Source organism: Brienomyrus brachyistius, chromosome 19, assembly GCF_023856365.1.
Source record: "Brienomyrus brachyistius isolate T26 chromosome 19, BBRACH_0.4, whole genome shotgun sequence".
NCBI lineage: Eukaryota > Metazoa > Chordata > Actinopteri > Osteoglossiformes > Mormyridae > Brienomyrus > Brienomyrus brachyistius.
In genome coordinates this window covers 11,794,438-11,815,592 of record NC_064551.1, presented here as the reverse complement: position 1 = coordinate 11,815,592, position 21,155 = coordinate 11,794,438, and the positions used below count along the sequence as shown (strand labels likewise).

General features: G+C 46.4%; 2 protein-coding genes across 3 annotated transcripts in view; both read right to left on the bottom strand.

The window, feature by feature from the left end:
- Window positions 1-202: 202 nt before the first annotated feature.
- Window positions 203-4,927, bottom strand: LOC125715239 (ovarian cancer G-protein coupled receptor 1-like). Its single transcript, XM_048986557.1, has 2 exons — window positions 4,350-4,927; window positions 203-2,866 (listed from the first exon to the last, which is right to left on the bottom strand). The coding sequence occupies exon 2, from the start codon at window positions 2,826-2,828 to the stop codon at window positions 1,758-1,760; it is 1,071 nt and encodes a 356-aa protein (XP_048842514.1). The 5' UTR covers window positions 2,829-2,866; window positions 4,350-4,927; the 3' UTR covers window positions 203-1,757.
- Window positions 4,928-7,524: 2,597 nt separating this feature from the next.
- Window positions 7,525-21,155, bottom strand: part of LOC125714434 (protein Daple-like) — a 40,274-nt gene continuing 26,643 nt past the window's right edge. Inside the window, exons 19-29 of one of the 2 annotated variants that reach the window (XM_048985048.1) lie at window positions 20,579-20,740; window positions 20,166-20,443; window positions 18,658-18,801; window positions 16,845-17,031; window positions 15,156-15,301; window positions 14,892-14,981; window positions 14,539-14,789; window positions 12,532-12,717; window positions 12,401-12,460; window positions 11,790-11,983; window positions 7,525-9,157 (exon numbers count right to left, since the gene is read on the bottom strand). In XM_048985048.1, coding sequence (XP_048841005.1) covers window positions 8,321-9,157; window positions 11,790-11,983; window positions 12,401-12,460; window positions 12,532-12,717; window positions 14,539-14,789; window positions 14,892-14,981; window positions 15,156-15,301; window positions 16,845-17,031; window positions 18,658-18,801; window positions 20,166-20,443; window positions 20,579-20,740 — 2,535 coding nt within the window. In that variant the 3' untranslated portion in view covers window positions 7,525-8,320. Of the gene's footprint in view, window positions 9,221-11,789; window positions 11,984-12,400; window positions 12,461-12,531; window positions 12,718-14,538; window positions 14,790-14,891; window positions 14,982-15,155; window positions 15,302-16,844; window positions 17,032-18,657; window positions 18,802-20,165; window positions 20,444-20,578; window positions 20,741-21,155 lie in introns of both variants that reach the window. The other variant, XM_048985047.1, reaches the window with a different exon arrangement.

Below are 21,155 nucleotides of genomic sequence, written 5' to 3'. Positions count from 1 at the left end.
ATAAATTTTCTGTGAAATTTTCATCCCTCTTGTTTCTGTGAGCTCCCGAGGCCCACAGAAACAAGTGGGACGTAAATATCTCTAATTATTCAGCTAACTGTGAAATAAAGCAGACACTGCGGTTTGATGGACACAAGGGTACAGGATGTGAACAGCCACGAAAAGCCCACGTCTTTCCTGAGAAGCACCAGCACAACAAAGATCAGTACACATATTTATTTCATCACTCAAACACAAGCAGGCATACAGTTTTAGTTAATCACACCATGGAAGCATCTTGAAGTGCATCACAAAACCTTTTTATTCCATTAATGAAGAGCTAACATTTTCCTACAGACCCGTGGGTCTGTTTCAGTGTCACCTTCAAAGCATGACTCACGCATGAGAAGTGCAAAAGTCCCGCAGTGGTCGATACACGAAGGGGGCACCTTCACGCGTTTATAGCAGCGAATCTCCAAACTGCTGTTTCCCTCACCGCGCAAACCAGCGTATGATGCTGGCACATCACCTTCTGACGTTTGACCCTTTTTTGCTTTGTAATGCAAACCCATCACAGGAGTCAATTGTGAGAGCATTTGGGTGAGAGAAAATTGGGGTGAGAGAACATTGGGGTGAGATAGCACTGGGGTGAGATAGCACTGGGGTGAGAAAGCATTAGGGTGAGATAGCACTGGGGTGAGAGAACATTAGGGTGAGAGAGCATTAGGGTGAGAGAGCATTAGGGCGTGAGAACATCAGGGACTGATCAGATAACGAGGTACCCATTATGAAACAGCCAGCCCAAAATGAAGAAAGTGTGTCTCTGTTGTAAGGGATGTGAATTTTGCTGACCATCGTGGGTGTAGTGAAATAAGCTGCCATTGAGTAATACGGATGACAAAACTTTCATTCTTAAGTTTCTCTACAATCAAAGTCTAGAGAACAACTTCCATGGAAACATCGAGTAGTTTAGCTAAGGCTATGACACACATGTCTGGAAGGTTGCCGGTTCGAATCCTGTCCCCGGCAAAGTGATAATGCTGGGTGTTTGAGCGAGGCCCCAAATTCCAAAAACGGCTCCAGGAGAGTCTGGCAAATGGCTGACTCTGCACTGTGATCCCAAGCGTCACTCTCGCCTCTATATGCATGCGTCAAGGCAAGCAAGAAGGGAAATGTGAACAACAAAGATTTTTCTTGCGACTTGTACAAACAGCAGATCAAAGACCTTATTTATCTTAACATCAGTCAGTTTTTATCAGCTCTTTGCCTGGAGACAACATCCAGAAAAAAGATGAAGAAGACCGTGATGTAAAACATCTACCAGATGAGGTCAAGCAGATGTTTTGCAAATAAAAAAAAATTGAGACTTTCATTTAGAATAACAAAGACGGGATGATGTATGGCAAAGGGTTTGTACCCTGAGGAAAATGCCCTGCTTCGAAATGCCTTGAGAAAAACACACGAATTCTATCCATCCATTATCATACATTGTCATAAATATGTATCCAGTAGAGGGCCATGATGAGCTTGGAATCTATCCCAGCTGGCAGGGGATGCACACGCTAGGGGAATTTTAGAAACGCAAATTCACTCAAAAACCATGGTTTTGTACTGTGGTAGGAAAGCCCAACAGACACTGGGAGACTATGGGAACTCCAGAGTCACTGTGACACTCCACAGTCGGTTACACGAAGAAGCAACATTGCAGCTCAGTTGCTGCTTAATGTCATGTCAGCGAGCAAAGACTTAGACTTGCCATCCAGTAGCTTTGACATCCCTTAGTTCAGAGATGCTGTAACCGTTATTGTGTTCTCAGCAATCCTCCCCACCTCGTTGATCTTGGACTGCAGTGGGATGAAGGAGGTCCCACTCTCCTTCGAGGATGGGGACTTGCTGGAGATGGCACGGTCCCCCCGACGCCGGTATGTCAAGAACTCGGTGCATGTGGTCAGCGTTTCACGCACACCCCGCCGTGAGCTCTCGCTGACGAAACAGTATAGCACCGGGTCAGCCAAGCAGTTGAAGCTTGTGAGCATCAGAGAGAAGTGGTAGTAGTTGAATATGCTGCTGATAAAGGAGCAGTCATTCTCCAGTATGGTACGCAGCAGCAGGATGACGTGATATGGGGAGAAACAGACCAGGAAGATCACCACTGTGCCGGTCAGAAGGTGCTTGATTCGGGTCTTCTGGTCATCCTGAGTGCCCGTGCTCTTACTCACGACCCGCAGTACTAAGAAGCACGATATGGAAAGGATGCCCAGTGGGAACAGGAAACCCAAGAAGAAGCGGTAATAATTCATGATGCGCTCCCATGGCATGATGGGATAGTGCTCAAAACAAATGGAGTGGTTTAATGGGTCTTTGCTAAGCTCCTTGGTGTGGAAGAAGACCACGCCCACCACCAGCTCCTTCAGCCAGATGACGGCGCTGACCACCACGGCCGCCCGCATGGTACGGAAACGTCTGGAGCGCAGAGGGTAGACGATGGCTAGGTAGCGGTCGATGGAGATGCAGCAGAGGAAGCCCACGCTGATGTAGATGTTCTGGTAGAGCAGGAAGCCACACAACTGGCAGAGCCACTCTTTGTACGTCCAGTCGTCATCCTGGAAGAAATATTGCAGCCAGAGGGGGAGCGAGGCGAGGTAGAGCAGGTCTGAGACAGTCAGATTGAGAAGGTAGATGCCCAGCTGGTTGCGTGCCCGTGTTTGCTGCCAGGCATGGTACAGTGCATACAGGTTAGTAGGTACTCCTATCAGTAGGACCAGGATGTAGGTGGCACAGAATAGGTATTGATGGATCATGTGATTAATCTCGCAGTCAGTTTTTCCATCTTCGGTTGAATTCGTCATGCTGAATTTCTTGAGATGCCTTAGGCCAACATCCAACCCTGTAAGAGTTTAAAATGTCATATCAACACAAACAGACCTGAACTCCCCCTTTTGTCCTGATTGGATGACTGGGTTTCAATACTTTCCTGTTTAGTTGTTGATATTGGCATTAAGTTGCAAAACAAAGCAATTTTACACCAGGTTTTTCTGCAATATTTGAAGCTACATCATAATTTATATAAAGGCCCATAGCAATAATGAGATGACATTTAAAACAGGCAAAATTATTTTAAATTTCCATTTACTAGGCAACTACAAAACAACACAAACCATTTTGCAGTTATTGTATTGCATTGCAGAGTGAAGTGAACTGTGTAGTGTTGTGACATCCATCCATCCATTTTCCAAACCGCTTATCCTACTGGGTCGCGGGGGGTCCGGAGCCTATCCCGGAAGCAATGGGCACGAGGCAGGGAACAGCCCAGGATGGGGGGCCAGCCCATCGCAGGGCACACTCACACACCAGTCACTCACACATGCATACCTACGGGCAATTTGGCAACTCCAATTAGCCTCAGCATGTTTTTTGACTGTGGGGGGAAACCGGAGTACCCGGAGGAAACCCCACGACGACATGGGGAGAACATGCAAACTCCACATACATGTGACCCAGGTGGAGACTCGAACCTGGGTCCCAGAGGTGTGAGGCAACAGTGTTAACCACTGCACCACCATGCCGCCCCCGTGTTGTGACATAATGTGGAATAATTTTATAAATGAAAATTATAAAGTTTATAAATCTGTCTCCTCAGGACAAAAATACTGAACTGAATAGAATTCAAGGCAAGTCAAATGTCAGCTGTGTGCCGCATATGTCTCACACTGTTAAACACACATATATAGGCTACTACCGATCACACTTTTTTATTACGAACTGAAACATTATTTACAAGATCTAAAATGAATCACATTAATAAAATAATATTTTTATAATCGCGCAGAGAAGAGCAGCTTGACAGTGGAACGCCTTTTTAATCTTATATAATCTTATATAAATCGGAGCCATAAATGCTTAAACAACCTATATTTATATTCCAAAACGTCCATCAGAAAATCTCCAACAATCCGCTGATTTTAGAAGACAGCGATCCCCGTAAACGCATCGCCTGCACCGATTAGGTCAATAACGTAAACATGATAGACTGACGGAGTTACTTGGAAATAAAATGTCAAGCGGCCCCAGCAGAAGTGACAAGAGCAGTTACACCCGAAACTAAGTCGATGGAAAGTCAGAAAGTCATCTGCTTCTCTAAGAGAAGCGCGCTATGTTTTTCGAACCACGTGTACAAGGAGCATCCGCGCACCTGCTAAAATAAATATGTGTAAGTAAAAATAAACGCGATTTACGACACTGGCGACATAATACATGGATATGTGGGGAAAAAAAAAAAAAAATATATATATATATATATATATATACACACACACACACACAACATATGTGTGTATATACACACACACCCGCACAAGCTGAAAACTTACCGCTCGTATTTAATAAAGCCGTGAGACGCAGAAACACACTTCACTTTCTGTAATTCAGCTTCTCCAGTATTACAACCACTTTTTGTTGTCTATTGAGGGGGCGGGGAAACTCTCCGGATCGAACAGTCAAAGGTAAATCTTTTCGTCAGAGGACTTAGTCATTTTTTCTGTGGCTAATGTGAAGAGACCTTTTAAGACAGATAGAACTCTTGGGGGGAGTCCAGAAACAGTTTGCCATACTCACACTTCTCTCTCACTATTTATTTTGGCCGTCGTACCCCCCCACACCACAGCAGGATTGATTCCCTCGTAAAGAAGGGCATAGATTTGGGTATGGGCAGATTTTGAGTTTATTGTATGTTTTAATTGCGGGGGTGGTGGTTGAGTCGGCGCTGGCTTATAGTTTTGTACAGATGTTGAAACTAAAATTGTCTGCATTTCCTGTACATCATTGGTGTTGAAAGGCAGTTGGTCGGATCCCCTCAGACTTCAATTTGCCAAGTAACATGACGGAAATATGTTTATATCAGTAACATCAGGAAGAGAACAGTTACTCACAGATGAGCAACTGTCGGCTATTGCCCATGCCTTACGCACAATGCCGGAATTGAAGCAGAATATCACTAGAGATTTATGGGGGTTAAGGCTTAACTAGGGGGCTCGGATATATTGAAAATGCTTCTAATATCTCCCACCCATCACCCAATCCCAGTGTATAAAATAGTTTTATTATTATTGTCTTACTCCATTACGAACTACACTGTAAAAAAAAAAAAAATCTGTTAAATTTACCGTAAATTACTGGCAGCTGCGGTGTTCAGAATTTCACTGTAAAATTATAGTAGTACTGTACATATTATTATTCTGTATAATAAACTGTTTAAGTCCGTATTTTCCCAAACATTCGCAGATTAAAATATTATGTTTCTTTATGTAAAACTGAGAGTTAAAAACCGTAAAAACTATAAATTTCAACTGTAAAATGTACAGGTGTAGATTTTGTATTGTAGTATCCGTTGATTCAGGTGTTCTGTCGAATTAGGCTACGTCACAAATGCAGTCTGGTTAAAGTGTCTTTCATTGGTAGCCTTTAACAGAACTGCGAATCACACATATCCCCGCAACATCTGCTTCTATAATAGCATAAAAGAACGGGCATTAATACTAACCGTAGGGGAGGGTCACTGTACGAACAACGGGAACTACACATAGTGGGTAACTTATATACAGTCAAACACACGGGGATTAAGGGCACAAGTACAGAACACACAATGCATGGAACCCTGGAACATTAACTACATGCATAATATACAGCGACCATTCTCGGCCTGACCATGCGGCATGCTGGGACACATGCAAATAGACCAGACGGCGCTTGGCTCACCGACGTCACAGGATAAATTCTACTGTAAAATGAGAGAACTGTTTAATGTGTAACGGTATGCATCGTTTCCATAAACTTTAGAACTACATATTTAAAACTGTATTTTAATACGTGTTCTCCAATCTAAGCTTTGGATACCACTGTTAAGTTTTTACATTTACGGTGAATTTAAGGTATTTTACAGTATTTTTACTGCATAAAAAAAATTGAAAAGTCAAACAACGTATTAAATACAGAAATATTTTGTATTTACATTTACGGTTCTTTTTCTATATTTGAAACGGTATTTTATCTGATTGTTTTTTAAGGTATTTTTCCATTTTATTACAGTGTATCAGGCCTGTTAACCTTTCCTATATTTAGGATTAGGGTTTAGTATGAATAGTAGAAGTTAGGAGACTTTTAGGAGACGATCTGGTGGCAATACTAATCCTGACTTGCTAGTATATAGGTTAAGGGTTGCAGTAAACTGGTGTATTATGAATGGCTGCTGAGCAGGACCCATGTGTGCAAGGTATCTGGCACCAAGACGTTAGCAGCAGATCTTTAAGTCCTGTAAGTTGCGAGGTGGGGCCTCCATGGATCAGACTTGTTTGTCCAGCACATCCAACAGATGCTTGTTTGGATTGAGATCTGAGGAATTTGGAGGCCAAGTCAAAACCTTGAGCTCTTTTTCATGCTCCTCAAGCCGTTCCTGAGCAATTAATGCAGTGTGGCTCATTATCTGGCTGAAAGAGGCCACTGCCACTGGTCGGCCTCCCTTAGATCACTGTTGGTAGGTACTGACCACTGCGTACCAGGAACTCCCCACAAGACCTGCCGTTTCGGAGATGCTCTGACCCAGTTCTCTAGCCATCACATTTTGGCTCCTGTCAAAGTCACTCAGATCCTCACACTTGCCCATTGTCCTGCTTCCAACACATCGATTTCAAGGACCCACTGTTCACTTGCCTAATATATAACGACAGATGTTATTCACTTCACCTGTCAGTGCTGTTAATGTCATGCCTGTTCAGTGTATATTGCATCTTGTCCTATTTCCCAGCACAATCATCCTCTCTGTACTTGCTGTGTGCTCCTTATGCTATGGATTTCCTCATGCATATTTTGCACAGAACAGTAATTTATACATATTTTTTTAGGGATGCATCAATCCCACTTTTTCTGTCCCGATGCCAATACCGGGGCGTTACCAAGTACCAAACAAACATTAGTGTTTAGTAATATAACACACACACACACACACACACACACACTTCCTCCTGTTGAGCAGAACAGAGCCTAGACGGCTTAGACTTCTGTCGTCGCCCCTTCTCTCAAAATTTGTACGAACTGCTGACATCATGCTCGTTCGCAGCTGTGGCTCAATATAATGTCGCAATTAAGTGGTATTTAAGGTAATTAAGTCATCCCTAAAATTTATCATTTCAGAAATTACTGTATTTGTATACATTTAATTTCCATTTGGTTAGATGATTTCACTGGCCCTGGACTCACAAGAATGACAATAAGGTTCAACCTAATGTAAAATTCGTACATTTTTTCAAATTTTCAAATTCCCCTCCCACATTTCTCAATTCCCTATTTGCCTGGTGAAACAACTAAACTGAAATGCATTACGACACAGACAGGAAGTAAAAAGGAAGTTATTTAATAGAGTAAGAAAGGCATCCAGTGTTCAAACTCCATACTTCATATTTAGACTTTAATGCAGCCATTTTGTTTTGACACATGAACGATACAGTAGACAGACACAAAAATGCACCCCCACCCCCCCCACACACACTGTCCCCTCCCCCCAGGGCCTACCTAAGCCTGACCTGGGTTTTTACAACAAAATTACGTGCAACAATAAAAATGTTCAGTGTTTGCAGGAGCACTATGGGATTAGGCTCTCAAATGGGCACTTTCATTATTCTTTTTCTTTGGACACAGGCGCAGTTCCAATTTTTTTTTGCATACAAAGTCCACCAATAGCAAAGTTAAGTTTATAAAAACATCCAGTTAAAAGGTGGGTTCCTATTGGCCGTCATCCACACGACGTCACCCTTTGGTCCTGAATGGATCTGCTGGAGGCCAGGCCAGTTTCCCATTCCACCAGAAACAGTAACGTACTCAGCGCTAAAAGTCAACCGTGGACCTAAAAGCCTCCATCCAAGAGTAGATATTATTTAGTGTAGGACTTGAGCATCCTTCACATAATCAGTTCAGACTAAACTAAGGCCATTTTTCTTCCACCCTTTGTAGAAGAAAGAGATCGCCACTTCTTAGACCAGGGGTCTCCAACTCCGGTCCTGGAGATCTACTATCCAGAAGGTTTTCTGTCCCACTTGGCTTCCCATGAACCACACCTGTTCCTGGTATTTACCTGAGAGCAGGTGTGGTTCATCAGAAGCCAGGTAGGATAGAAAACCTACTGGACGGTAGCTCTCCAGGACCGGAGTTGGAGACGGAGTCTTGGATGGTTCCAAATGCTTGTCATGGCTCTTTAGAACACTTCTGCTTGGAGAATCCTGTCCTGGTAAGTGTGTGTCTGCAGGACGCTCCCAGCACACAGTCAGAGGGCTTTCAGGAGCTTTTCTGTCCTCTACACACAGCCATACTCATACCAGATGGTCTGAGGGTCCTCGCTGGGGGTTGGGGGGGCAGGGGTGCTCTTGGGATACATGTCCACGACGCTGAGAGCCCCAAGCGCCTCTTGCCCCTTTATCTGGGGGGAGCTCTCCTGTCGGACGTCCTGCCACATCTCCCTCTCGTCCTCTTCCTTAACAACCGGCACTGCTTGGACCGGCGTCACCATGGCTATCTCAGTGGCTCGATGCTGAGGCAGCTGGGGACTGCCTGGGTTACCTTTGGGATGCTGCTCTATCACGCCGTGCTTGGAGGTGTAGCCAGGGCTCCCGCACAAGGAGAAGGAAGAGGAATGGTGCTGCGGCAAAGGCAGCAGGGATTCCAAGGAGAAGCTCTCCTTGGGCGGAGCGAGGGACAGTCTGCGTGGGTCCAGGGGCCTACAGCCCACATCCACAGGTGGGGCGGAGGGACCCCCCAGTCTGACGGACTGAGGCCTCTCTCGGGCCACCACCCGCGCCCTCAACACCGCATCCCCTGAGCCCCAGTCACTCCCCTCCGGCCTGTAGCTCTCAGGGCCACTGGAATGTAGAAGGTCAGCCGACGCCAGGCTGAAGGTCCGACTCAGGCCCCCACGAATGTCCGCTGGCTGTGAGGGACAGACCCTCACCCCCAAGCTGCCACCCACCCAGCTGGGCAGCGTTTGAGACTGCTGTGAAGAAGTAGGCATCTCCGGCAGCCGTATGTTCGGTTTTACGCTCTGCCCTGGCTTTTGGGCTCTGGGCTCTCCGGTGCCTCCTAGGGGCAAGGGCTTCACAGTGGGTGTGGCACAACTGGTAGGTGCCTTGGTTCCGTCCTGCAAAGACGGGGAGGGGCAGGCATCAGGGGCTGGCATGTCCTCCCAGCTACTGGCTTTCACCTAGAGCCAGTGGAAAAGGGGAGTCACACATACAGAAAAGCACTGCAAAAAATGATCTTCCAATTGATAGCCCATGGGGGGCAATCTATCCAGTGGCATAAATCACCTCACCAATTTCCTGGATTAGAAAATAAGAAATTAGTAACTAGTAAGCTCTGCTGATTGCTTGGACTGATATGTATATTGTGATGGCTCCAGATGTTTCTTGGCGTGTATAGCGGAATCCTACATACCTTACTGTGCAATGAGCAATAACGAAAATCGTGAATCTTACAAGGGCCAAGCTCAGATTTTCATCAGGCCACCTACATAAGACAGCCAACTACATCTGAAGTTTGTGCATGGGAAGTTGGAGGACACAGTTGGAAAAAAGATAAGCAACCCAGATATGAACGGTAGAGAAAGAAATCGAAATAAAAAATACTGAGAACATGAGGAACAAAATGTGAGGAGCCCGAAGGTGAACAGCAGGGAGGGGAACCTAAATATAAGGAACATATGGAACAGCATGAGAAACCCAAATATCAGAAGCAGCGCGAGGCCCAGTTGTTTTCGTTGTCACTTGGCACGGTTTGCTGTCACTTTGAAAGTGATTTCCTGTCTAAAAAAAGGGAAGCGGGGCTACAATTGTCACAATTTTTGGGGCTTCGCAGACTGTAGGAACACTGAGCAGCAAGCTGCTTCCAGGGTCAGTGTAAGAGCGCAGTACACAATGAGAACAATGTGAAACAAGGAACACTGGGAACAGAAAGCAGCCAGAGATGACAGAGATGGTCTGAAAGAACGGGAAACTAAGATTAGGTGTGACGTCTACTGCTAAGATAAGATCTTAACAGGCTCCTAGAAGCAGGACTGTAGCCTTATAAGCTGTTCATTGCTTTTTTATTTATATATATACACACACACACACACACACACACACACACACACATTATATATTATATAAAAATTTCCAGACACACACAAACTGAGAATTGAGTGAAACAAAACAATTGTGCTGTGTATATGCACGCACACACACACGCACGCACACATGCACACACACGCACGCACATATGCACGCACGCACACACACGAATTGTGCAATGAAACTAGCACTAGTAAAAATAGTCTTTGAGGTTTCACACCCACGTTGACACACCCTGGTTCCCAGTCTTCACTGACTGCACATTCCATCAGTAAGAACAGTGTGTGTGAAGGTCTGGATTAGCAGAGCATTAGCACAGCTGTAAAATACTACAAAATACTGCAATCAACACACTATGATGGGCGACATATCAGAGTTCAAAAGAGGAGAAATTGTTGGTGTGCGTCTTGCTGGCGCATCTGTGAGTAGGACAGCAAGTCTTTGTGGTGCATCGAGAGCGACAGTACCTAGGGTCATGTTGGACAAAACACCACGAAGGATGGACCATATGCAGCAGGAGTAACTGTGCAGGCAAGAGGAAGGTGCCTGAACAGGATGTCTGGGTACCAACTCGGATCGTGCCCAAAAAAACAAACCAGAGCTGCCAAACTCTCCTGCTTCCACCAAAACTGCTCATCGGGAGCTGCATTCATGGTCGGTACAGCACTGAGATGGGTCAGTAAATGTCTAGGCCCAGTACTTGTACTAGATGGGCGTGTCACTGCCAAGGACTACAGAGCCATTCTGGAGGACCACGTTCACCCAATAGTTAAAAAAAACCCTGAAGGTGGTGCCTTGTATCTGTATGATAATGCACCCACGCACACAGCAGGACAGGTGAAAGAGGTTTTTTTGAACATGAAAGTGAAGTTGAACATCTCCCATTGCCTGCACAGTCACCAGATCTGAATATTATTGAGCCACTTTGGGGTGTTTTAGAGGTGCGAGTCAGTAAATGTTTTCCTCCACCAGCATCGCATAGTGACCTGGCCACTGTTCTGCTAGAGGAACGACCCATAATCCCTCTGGACGCTGTGCAGGATGTGTATCTGTCATTCCCAAGACTGACTGATGCTGCATTGGCCGCTAAAGGAGGCCCAACACCATACTAATAAATTACTGTGGCCTAAAACCAGGGGTATGAGTTTCATTGCCCAATCGCTGTGTGTATATAGGCACAATTATTTTGATTGCACCAATCGGTTCCTCTTATAAGAAAGGCACAGGCATGGTGGATGGGCTTCCGGAGTGAACAGGGCTCTGTTTATATCTGTGATCTGACCTTGTTTACGCTGAATAAACCTGCCCCAAGCACTGACGAATGTTTCAAAGAGCCGAGGAATCCGAGATCTAGGCAGAGCATCAGCAATCGAATCTGAAGGTTTGTTAATCCACATATAAAGAGCACCCCCCTGCTCTCTTCTGGCTGTGTGGGTATCTTCCCGCAGTCTGGAAATGTGCAGTTAGGCTAATCGGTGTCTTTAAATAGCCCGTAGTATGCGTGTGCATGTACTTGTCCTGTGATGGAGTGGGATGCCATTCCCCCCCCCCACCCCCTACTAGCCTGACCTGGATGAGAGATTTTTGACAACCCAAATCTGCAAATAAAGAGTGATAGATCTTTCTTTAAAGCAGCACTATCATAGCAGGCAGTATCCTTACAATAGGGGCTGAGAGAACACTGCTCTCCTGCAGAAACTGTTCCAGGGTGACCATCTCACTGCCAGGAGAAGAGGGGCGAGGACGGCCGGGGCGAGGACGGCGATCCTGTCGCCGTGTGTCATCGGGGAACGTGACGCCCTCTTCAGCCTTCAGCTCCCAGTGCGGATCGGTGGCGTCATCACAGGCGAACGACTCTGAGCATGACACCAGGGGGAAGCGGAGAGGAGCAGAGGAGTTTTAACGACAGGGAAGATGTGGGAGACGCACAACATTCACTGAAGCGTTTGTATTGCTGACCTTATGCTGGTCTCATTTCGGGAATAATAAAAAAAAAAACAGAAGTTTGCAAACCATTAACAGCGGAGGCTATTTTTGCGTCTGTCAGTGTGTGTGTGAGAGGCTTCCGTTAACCAACTGTCGACCTGACAGCTAAGAATTCTGGGAATTCTCAGTTCTCTGTTGGAGGTTCCCATAATGGAGGGAACCACGGCTGGGTGTCACGCTAACGGCGCATCGCTAAACCGCGGCCGCAGAACCGGGTCGAGGCGCAGAAGGGTTTCAGCAGGAGGAGCCCCTGCACGTCCCCTCAGAGCCCAGCCTAACGCCGTTACCTTTGGTCTGATGTCCAAAGCTGGCGAGATGGGCAGGCGGGGAAACTTCGGAGCTGAATCCTGGAGAAATAAGAACCTTCAGCTTTCCTCCCCAGGCAGGTTCAGAGAGATCTATAAACCCAGCAACCTACCCTGGGGGCTACAGCCTGGCCGGGTGTCAGACATGGCATGGATGGCTGAGGTAGAGTGTGCCGAGTACCCGAGTTTCACGCCCTTCTGTCGGACAGGCACACCCTCTGGGCTGTTCACGCTCTCGCTGCTGCCCCCTGGTGTCCTGTAGGGGTCCATCGCTTTCGAGGCTGTGCCGTTGTCTAAAGCTAAAAACAATGGAAGAACGTGGTCAGCTCTGAGAGCACGGGTGATGGCGTGGAGCAGTGCCGAGGAGCTCTGGCTTCACCGGAATGTGACCCCACATGATGAAGGAGAGAGAGGCTACAGGCAGATGGAGAAGCAGAGTTTAGCACACACAGGTTTCGCAAAAAAATTCATTATTTCATCATGTGGGGTCACGTTCTGGTGAAGCCAGGGCCGCAGCAGGAAGTATGCATGTGCTGTTTAACCAGCAAATTGGGCAATTTTAATCAAAAAGTCTTTATTGGTGGGCTGGGTTTTAGAGGAAGTACACAACATCCAGAAGGGAGTCTGCCCCAGCGGATTCCAGCTTTCTGGGGGAGAACAGGGGCAGGACGGGTAGCAAAAGACGATCGATTGCATCATGTTGGTGGATGTCAGTTCTCATACTTCTCATGATAAGGCAGAAAACATTTAGCGGCCACTTCTGAGGCAGAAAAGCATCATTGGCGTCGGATCGGAAGACAGAAGGCGGAAGAGAGCTGCAGCGAGGAGACATGGAGACACGGGGATGGTCACTCGGCACAGGGGTGTCCCAAACTCAGGGATCCTCCTCGGGAACTGAACTAGCAACCTATTGGTCGGAAGCACAGCATTGCAGATACGCGGAAGCAGGACGCCTTTTGTCAGCCAGGAGATGCAGTTGGCTTGGGGGGGGGGGGGGGGGGGGGGGGGGCGAGCAGATACACCCAGCGTAAGCCTTTGCATGGAGATTCTACTTACGGCTGCTTTTAAACAGGCCCCATGCCTGTGCGGCTCGGTGTCGGAGCACATCGGAGACGCTGAGTGTAGTGTCACACTAGGGGGCGCCGTCTCCTCTAGTGTTTATCATCTTTTATACATGAGTGTGTAAGGAGGCTGGTGGGTACCTGCCAGTATGCAGGCAGATCCCTGGTGCGTGTGAGGCAGCGGGTGGGTGCATGTAGGTGGGGTTTGGGTTAGTCACCATTGCTGGAAGAGTGACTGAATGGAAGTCGGGGATGGGGGGTGGGGGTGTACTGGATGCTGAGTGTGTCAGAACTGGCCAATCGGGGAAAAGGAGAGGGGCTCCTTGGGGCTGGACAGGGAGTCGTGGGAGGACCAGAAGCGCAGGCGGCTGGGCAGTGTGTGCCGCTGGGGGGGCGTCCCAGGAGGCTTCATCCTCTCGTGGCTCTTACTCTTCCGAAAGGGGAATCGTTTGGGCGCTGGAGCCATCGCACGCCACACCGAGACACGTGGGGGAGAATGAGGGCAAACCAGTCGGGTTAATAGAGCTACCAGATACGACCCAAACAGAACAGAGGAAAAGCAGGATACTCCAATACTCAGCAACCTGAAGTAAGACGAGCACCAAAATCATCAAAACATACAGGAAAGAGGCAGCTTGTGGGGTAACGACCATGGTTAATGACATGGGATTCCATCGCCCTCTAGTGGATGTATGAGGTAGTTTCACAAGATTCCATTTTTCCAAGTTGGGTTCCGTGCACAAACAGAAATTCTATCTTCTCTGAAAGTGTCATCCAGCCCCGTTAAAATTTCAACCCAAAGGCTTAATACTCCCTTATTTTAAGCTTGTATATATAATTGAAAACCACAGTTTTACATCATTACCGAAAGCAGCTGTCGATGCAGCTGTGAGACGATTCAGTAGAATAAATTTACACTTATGGAGCCGCAAACAGATGACAAATCCGCCAAATTCTACACAAACTAAGGCTAAAGCCACATCATTACATCATCAGGCATTAAAAAAAAAAAAAACTCCCACAAGCTGTAGCCTGCCCCCTGCCCGGGGTGCCCCCTACCTTTGGCATTGTGGTTAGGTACAGCTGTGGGAGAGGGGATGCAATTCTCCACCAATGAATGGGAGGCCACAGACTCCAGGCTAAGGCAGGACTGTCGAGGAGGCAGAGGTGGGGACGCCCCACCGGGACAGCCCGGGGACAAAGGCGGTGATAAGGACATTTCTGGGACATTCTGGACACGTTCCTGTAGACTGTCCTTCCTTGGTTTCATTAATTTTACCAAGGCTTTTGCACCAACCCAGTGGTTCTTCCTGATGAAGTGAGAAGCGGGAGACATTAGCTTATTCTACAGAACATCAGTCTCAGAAATATTTCATGCAGAAATCCCAATATCGTCCAAATGGAAAACTCACTTTTTTGGAATTGGATCGTAGAATCTGTACTGATCCATAATCTTCTCCTCCAGCTTTTCCTTCTGACGCCGAAGTGTGTTCAGTTTGTCACTGAAGGGGGAGATTACAAAACACAAAGTCAAATTTCTGTACTGATCACAGATAAATCCAGGGACTGGACCCTCACACCTACACACACTGATCTGGAATAAAACCACAGATTGGACCATCACACCTACAGGCACTGATCTGGGGTAAAACCAGGGACTGGACCCTCAAACCTACATGTACTGCTTCTGTTCCTCATGGTACAGCTCCTTGCTCTCGATGCTTTGCTCCAGTAGGGCCTGGTTCCGTTGGCCCAGGACCTGGATCTGCCCCATCAAGTGGTGGTTCTCCTCTTCGAGGTTCCCCTTCAGACGAGTCAGCAGCTTTGGGATGGGGGGGGGGGGGTGAATATCACGTTCAAACAACTTAAATCAAGCGTCATCATCAGAGGTAAGTTTTTTTTCTGGGAAAGGTGAAGTAATCAGCCAGGATTGGATCTGACGCCCTCTGGTGGTGCGAAGAGGATGCGCTTTAGATGCTGGGTGTAGGAGCATACAGGATTTTTCCTGCACTGAGAATTACGAGGCGGCCGCATCCGTCGAATTTCGTGCCACCTCGTTCTCGGAAAAATTTATGGAAAATTTACTTTCTAACAAGCGCTGCACTCCGTAGATGTAGATGTCTAATGCACCGGGAAATGCACTACCAGTACTGGGAGAAGAGTGCTGGAGGTATCCTCGAAATTTCTGTTTTTTTCCCTCTATGTCCGGCGGTCCTTATATTTTGTGTCTATTCAAACTGGTGAGTGTAGAATATATTTCGCATCCAAGCCTGTCCATTTCTTAAAAAGATTTCCTAAAGTAGCGTTACATCTGATAAGTGTTGTTTTCAGCTTTGCAGATATGGCTCGTAGGGTCTGCGATTACTTTACTAAATGAGTTCGCAAGGAAAATCGTGAGGGCAGGTGAAACAGTGCAGACTTCATCTGACGGACAATTATAAAGTTATAATTCGTGTTACTGATGCCGTGAATTTGTGCGATGACAGCCCCTTTTGTATCACAAGCTGCAGTGAGTTCGCAAAACAGCGACTCCCAAATCATACATTGCTTTTTTGTCTCGCAGTTGCGTGTGCTTTAAGTGGGATTGTCCATTAAATGCTATATTCCCTCCTCTCAAAACTATTTTACATAGATTGCAAATCGCTGTGCTACTGGTTTCTGTTAAAAACGTAAAGTACTCGTCTTATCTTAAGCTCCTCATATTGCGAAGAGTATGCGCATGACGTCACAGCTGGCAGAAGTCACTGTACTCACACCCACTGAGTGGCAAAAAACACCGAGGGGCAGCCTCAGCGTTCGATCGGAATGCCGCAAAAAACACATGTAAAATGGAAAAGAGCTGTCGTGCGATTGATTGTATAAATAGATTTAACACGAAATAGGAGCTCTTTTTAGAGATTGCCAAAAACTAAAGTAAGTATAGGACGTAGATCGGTCACGATCGGAACCAAATAGGACGTAAACGGAACCAAATAGTAGCGCAGAACTGTTGTTACGACGTTCCTTATTATTGAGGTAACCTAGAAGGAAGCATTTTCGTGTATTTGTCATCTAAATATAAAGGTAACAAATGATTTTAAAATAAAGGTTAAATCCCTTCCATAAACAGCCAAGTTCCCAAGTGTTACACATTTATTAAACATGAGGATATGCTTACTTTATACTGATTTGCTGACTTTTTGGCATCATACAATGCATCAATATTTTTGCTGTACTACTAATCAACTTAACCTTAACAAATGACCAAATGTTTCATCCGTCATCTGAAAGCCTGGTGATTATTGTGCATGTGCGATACAACATCGATATGATATCGCCCAGCTCTTAACTACATTACACCACATAGCACCAGCATAGAGCCGCACCTCACACTGGTTCTCCAGCTTGGTGAAGGAGATGTCCAGGCCTTGGTGCTGCTCCTTCAGCTGGTCATATCGTGTCCGCCAGCTGTTCAGCTCCAGCTGTGTCTCTTTCATGGATGTCTTGAGCTCCTTTAAGTGCTGCTGCAAGATATCATACTCCTGCCGCAGGTGGGAGTGTGTCTGTGTCAGCCTGTAGGGGGCAGCAGGGAGATGGTCAGACAGAGGGCCATGTGACCTAAAGCACATGCGTGAAACTCAAGGCCCACGGGCCACAATCGGCCCAGCATACAATTATATCCGGCTGACATTTTTTTTAATGGCCCGGCGATATGAAGTGCTGATAATACACAAACTCCAAATCCCATAATGCAGTGCAAAAGCTTAGCGGACTATAGGCTACCCGCATATCAATCAAGCTTCTGTTGATGTATAAAACCTTAATTTCAAGTCAAAGCTAGCACCTAAGTATGGCCAAGAGAAAAGAGCTCTGAAAACAGCCTTTCAAAACTGTTGGGAGGCTGAGTATATGTTTACTGACATTGCCGGTTAACCAGCGTCTCTTATTTGTGGAGCTAATGTGGCTGAGAGAGAATCTCTACAACACAGAACCTTACTCTAAACATAAATAAACTTGTTGCCAAGAAAAGATGCCAAGCATTCAGCTCTGACAGAATGGCACAAGAGCAAAGAAAATGGAATGTTTTGATTTGTTATTATTTTAACTTTCACTTAAAAGCACAGTTTTTTTATTTTTATTTTCAGGTTTTTTTGCAGCATATTCATATTTTGAATTTTGATCATTTTGACAGGAGATATTTTTATGGAGAGCAAAATATTTTAAGTTGCTTTAAGTTTGTTTATTTTGTAATAATATTGTACCCAGTCTGTTCTGATTCATATTTATGTTCAAAGAAACGTTTAGTTTTAGTCTGTTCAATAAATGTTGATCCTGTTCGGCCCGCGACCTAAAGTGTGCTTTGAATTTTGGCCCCCTGTGCGATTGAGTTTGACACCCCTGAAGTAAAGGAACCTTTTATGCTTAAAAAGAGGCATGGCGGAGTAGAATGAAAGGGTGACGATTTCAGAACACTGGTCTTTCAGTTTCATATTTCCCTATCATAAAACAAACTATTCAGCACATTATATATTAAATAAAACGGCAGCCAGTCCTGTACACAGCCTCCCAGCACAGAGCGAATAAGTAACCAATCAAAGCCCACTGCCCAAGTCACATGGGTGAAGACATAATGAGTGCATAACTCTTGCTTGTGTTCTGTTAGCAGAGATGCTGTATGAAGGCCAGTCCATTTTTTAATTTTCCATAAAAATATTATCCCGACTAGAACTTTTCATCGTTACACACTATTTGCTGTGCAATCTTTCAGGAATCACACACTACATTGCTATATGCTGACCTTACAGTTCATTGTCTTTTCTGTGTGGTTCAATCAACAGACTAATTGAAACTAAACCAAAGTAACCCAACCAACTAACCGAAGCAAATCTTACTTGGCCAATAAAACTGATTCGAACTCCTTACCATGCGATGCAAATACCACCTATAGCCAGTAGAGGGAACTATTGTCTCAGTAAAAATTGAATGAAGCCTGAATGGAAATCACTCACTGGCCGCTAGAAATCTTAGAATTTCTTGCTGCTGTTTATGCAGATGTTTGTTGAAGTAACTAAAGTAAGTTTTGAAAGAGATCACATCGGCAATATCGGTTATCAGTCATTACTGCCCCCCAGCGCCTTAATATGAGACATATTTTGCAGAGATTTGGGGATGATGCCAGCTGTACTGCTGCCTGCTCACCGCTCCACCTCCACTCTCAGGTTCTGGTTGTCCCCTTGGACCAGTGCATTCTTGCGAATCTCCTCCCCCAGGCTCTCCCGCTCCTGCAGCAGGGCGGCCTCCAGCTCCTCCATGGCCCCCCGCTGTGTCTGCAGCTCTCTATACCTGGAGATCGGGCCAAAGGAGTCAAAAGTCACGGGGGGGGGGAGGGGGGTGCAGGGGGTGATGTCATTCAGCCACTCATCTGCACCTCGAAAGAGAAACACTGGAGAGCCACACGATAAAGAAATTAAAAAATAAAATGGATTCAAATTCATTGAATATTCCAGAGTGTCCCCATGGACGATCAGCTTGGTGGGAGGGGTCATCTCCAACAGACCATAAACACTGAGCCCTTAATTATTAACGAATGAAAGAGGAGCCACACCTCAAAGCATGCGGATGTCTGGGGGGGTGGGGGTACAGGGATGGGTGCTGTGATATGGAGCAGGTGCATGGACTCACAGATCATCTCTGGGGATCCTTAAATTGGGCCATGGAGACCATGGAGACAGACCCTTTAATTATTCAAACAGCATCGTCACTTTGAACCTCAGTTAACGAGACCGAGCAGGAAGAGGCAGCGAGACAATGGAGGGGGGAGGTTCTTACGCATTTTCTGTTAGAAATTGTCTGGTTGATGCCCCACAAGCTCTGCCGCAGCTTCACCCAGCCGCTCCACACGCGGACGCCACCCGAGCGTCTGGCTCACACGTGCAGAATCCAGACACACAAGGGCTCAAGGCTCCCAATGGGGCTTACAGCTTCATATTAGACGGCCCAGTACAGACACTGAGCCTGGGTGACCTGCTGCTATAGCACCCCAGCCCCCCCCCCCCCTCCCTGTAACGCACAAGCCACACTAGCAAGTCAGATCTTTGACAGCCAATGCTTGGTGAAAATAGAAATAACCCAGTAAACTTCCTTCACATTTAATTTGTCAGAAGTACACCTTTGATCGTAACCCTGATCATAACCTCTTTATCCCTGCATGCGGGTGTGTTTTTGGACATTTACTGCTATAACCAAGAGAGTCATCGGAGAAAGGCAAATGAAAACCAAAAATGACATATTAAAGTTAACCAACCAATCAACATTCCCAACCAAATCAAGTAACTAACCAACTAATCAAACCAAACCAACAACCTAACCAACTGATCAATTAACCAATCAACAGACTAATTGAAACTAAACCAAAGTAACCCAACCAACTAACCCAATCAAACCAAATCAAACAACCAACCACCCACAACAAACCAACGAAAATCGAGTAACCTAACCAAAACCAAGTAACCAAATCAAACCAACCACCAGAAACAACCAACCAGACAACCAACTAAAACCAAGTAACCTAACCAACCAGACTAACCAAACAACCATCAACCAATCTAATATCACCAAATACGACAGCAGAACCCGTAGGTGCCCTTCATCTGGGATGATGTTATCCACGCCTGATCCTTCGCTACATGGCCGGCATGTGCACGCACTTGCTCTCCAGCAGGCGGTGCTCCTGTTCGAGGGCACGGTGAGTGCCCTTCAGGCACGTGTGCTGCCCGATGAGCTGCTCATACTCGGCTGCCTGCCGATCATGCAGCTCCAGGAGACGCTCGTGCTCGTGCAAAGCCGCCTCACGGCCTGCCCGCTCTTCTTCGCCTTGTTGTCTCAGTTTCTCCGCCTGGGTCTCCAAAGCCTGCATCTGACCCTGCAGTGCCGTGTTCTGGGCCAGCAGAGAGGCACTCTGGGAGCCCAACGTGGAGCTCTCCACCTGTAGGGGGCGACAAGCTATAGCTGACAGTCACGAAGTAAGAGGACAAGCTGTGTTGTCCTAGGAGCAAAACAGCAGAGCAGATTAAACAAGGCTCATTTTGGAGGTTCTGATCCAGCCTGGCATGGGCCTGACCTGCAGCTTGGCCATTTGCATGTGAAGTGCAGTGTTGTGTTCCTGCAGGGCGGCTGTTTGCCTCTGCAGAGCCAGGATCTGCGCACTCAGCTGCGTGTTCTGCACATCCAGCTGCTTCAGCTGCTCCCTCTGCAACTGCTTTTCAGTCTCCAGAGCAGCGTTCTGCAGGAAACCACAGGTTACGAGAAAAGCCAAAGCCAGGACTTGCTGCAGATGACCGTAGATCTTTCTGGAGCAGTGTCAGATAACTGCAACTGCTCAAAGACTCCGATTTACGAAATGGCTGCCTGTCAACTCTTATAAACATTGCTGTTAACATTCCATATCTGCATCTGCAAGTCGTAAGGTTAAAAACTGAAGCTACAATGACTGGAAAGTATCTAACATATTTTGCCCTCAGTCTCCAGAACTATTCATAAACTGTGGATGCAGCTTAGTTTTATAGCTGTGTTCTTAAACCTCTTCATTCCACCTGCACTCATACCCAGAAAGATATCAGCATTACCACCAGCTCAAATGAAACGGAAAACAAGCCGCTGTAGGTCCCCGATCCCTGCACTCCTGTACTGATCTGAAA

Coding starts and splice junctions, on each gene's coding strand:
- LOC125715239 (XM_048986557.1), bottom strand. CDS start 2,828: ATGACGAATTCAACCGAAGATGGAAAAACTGACTGCGAGATTAATCAC.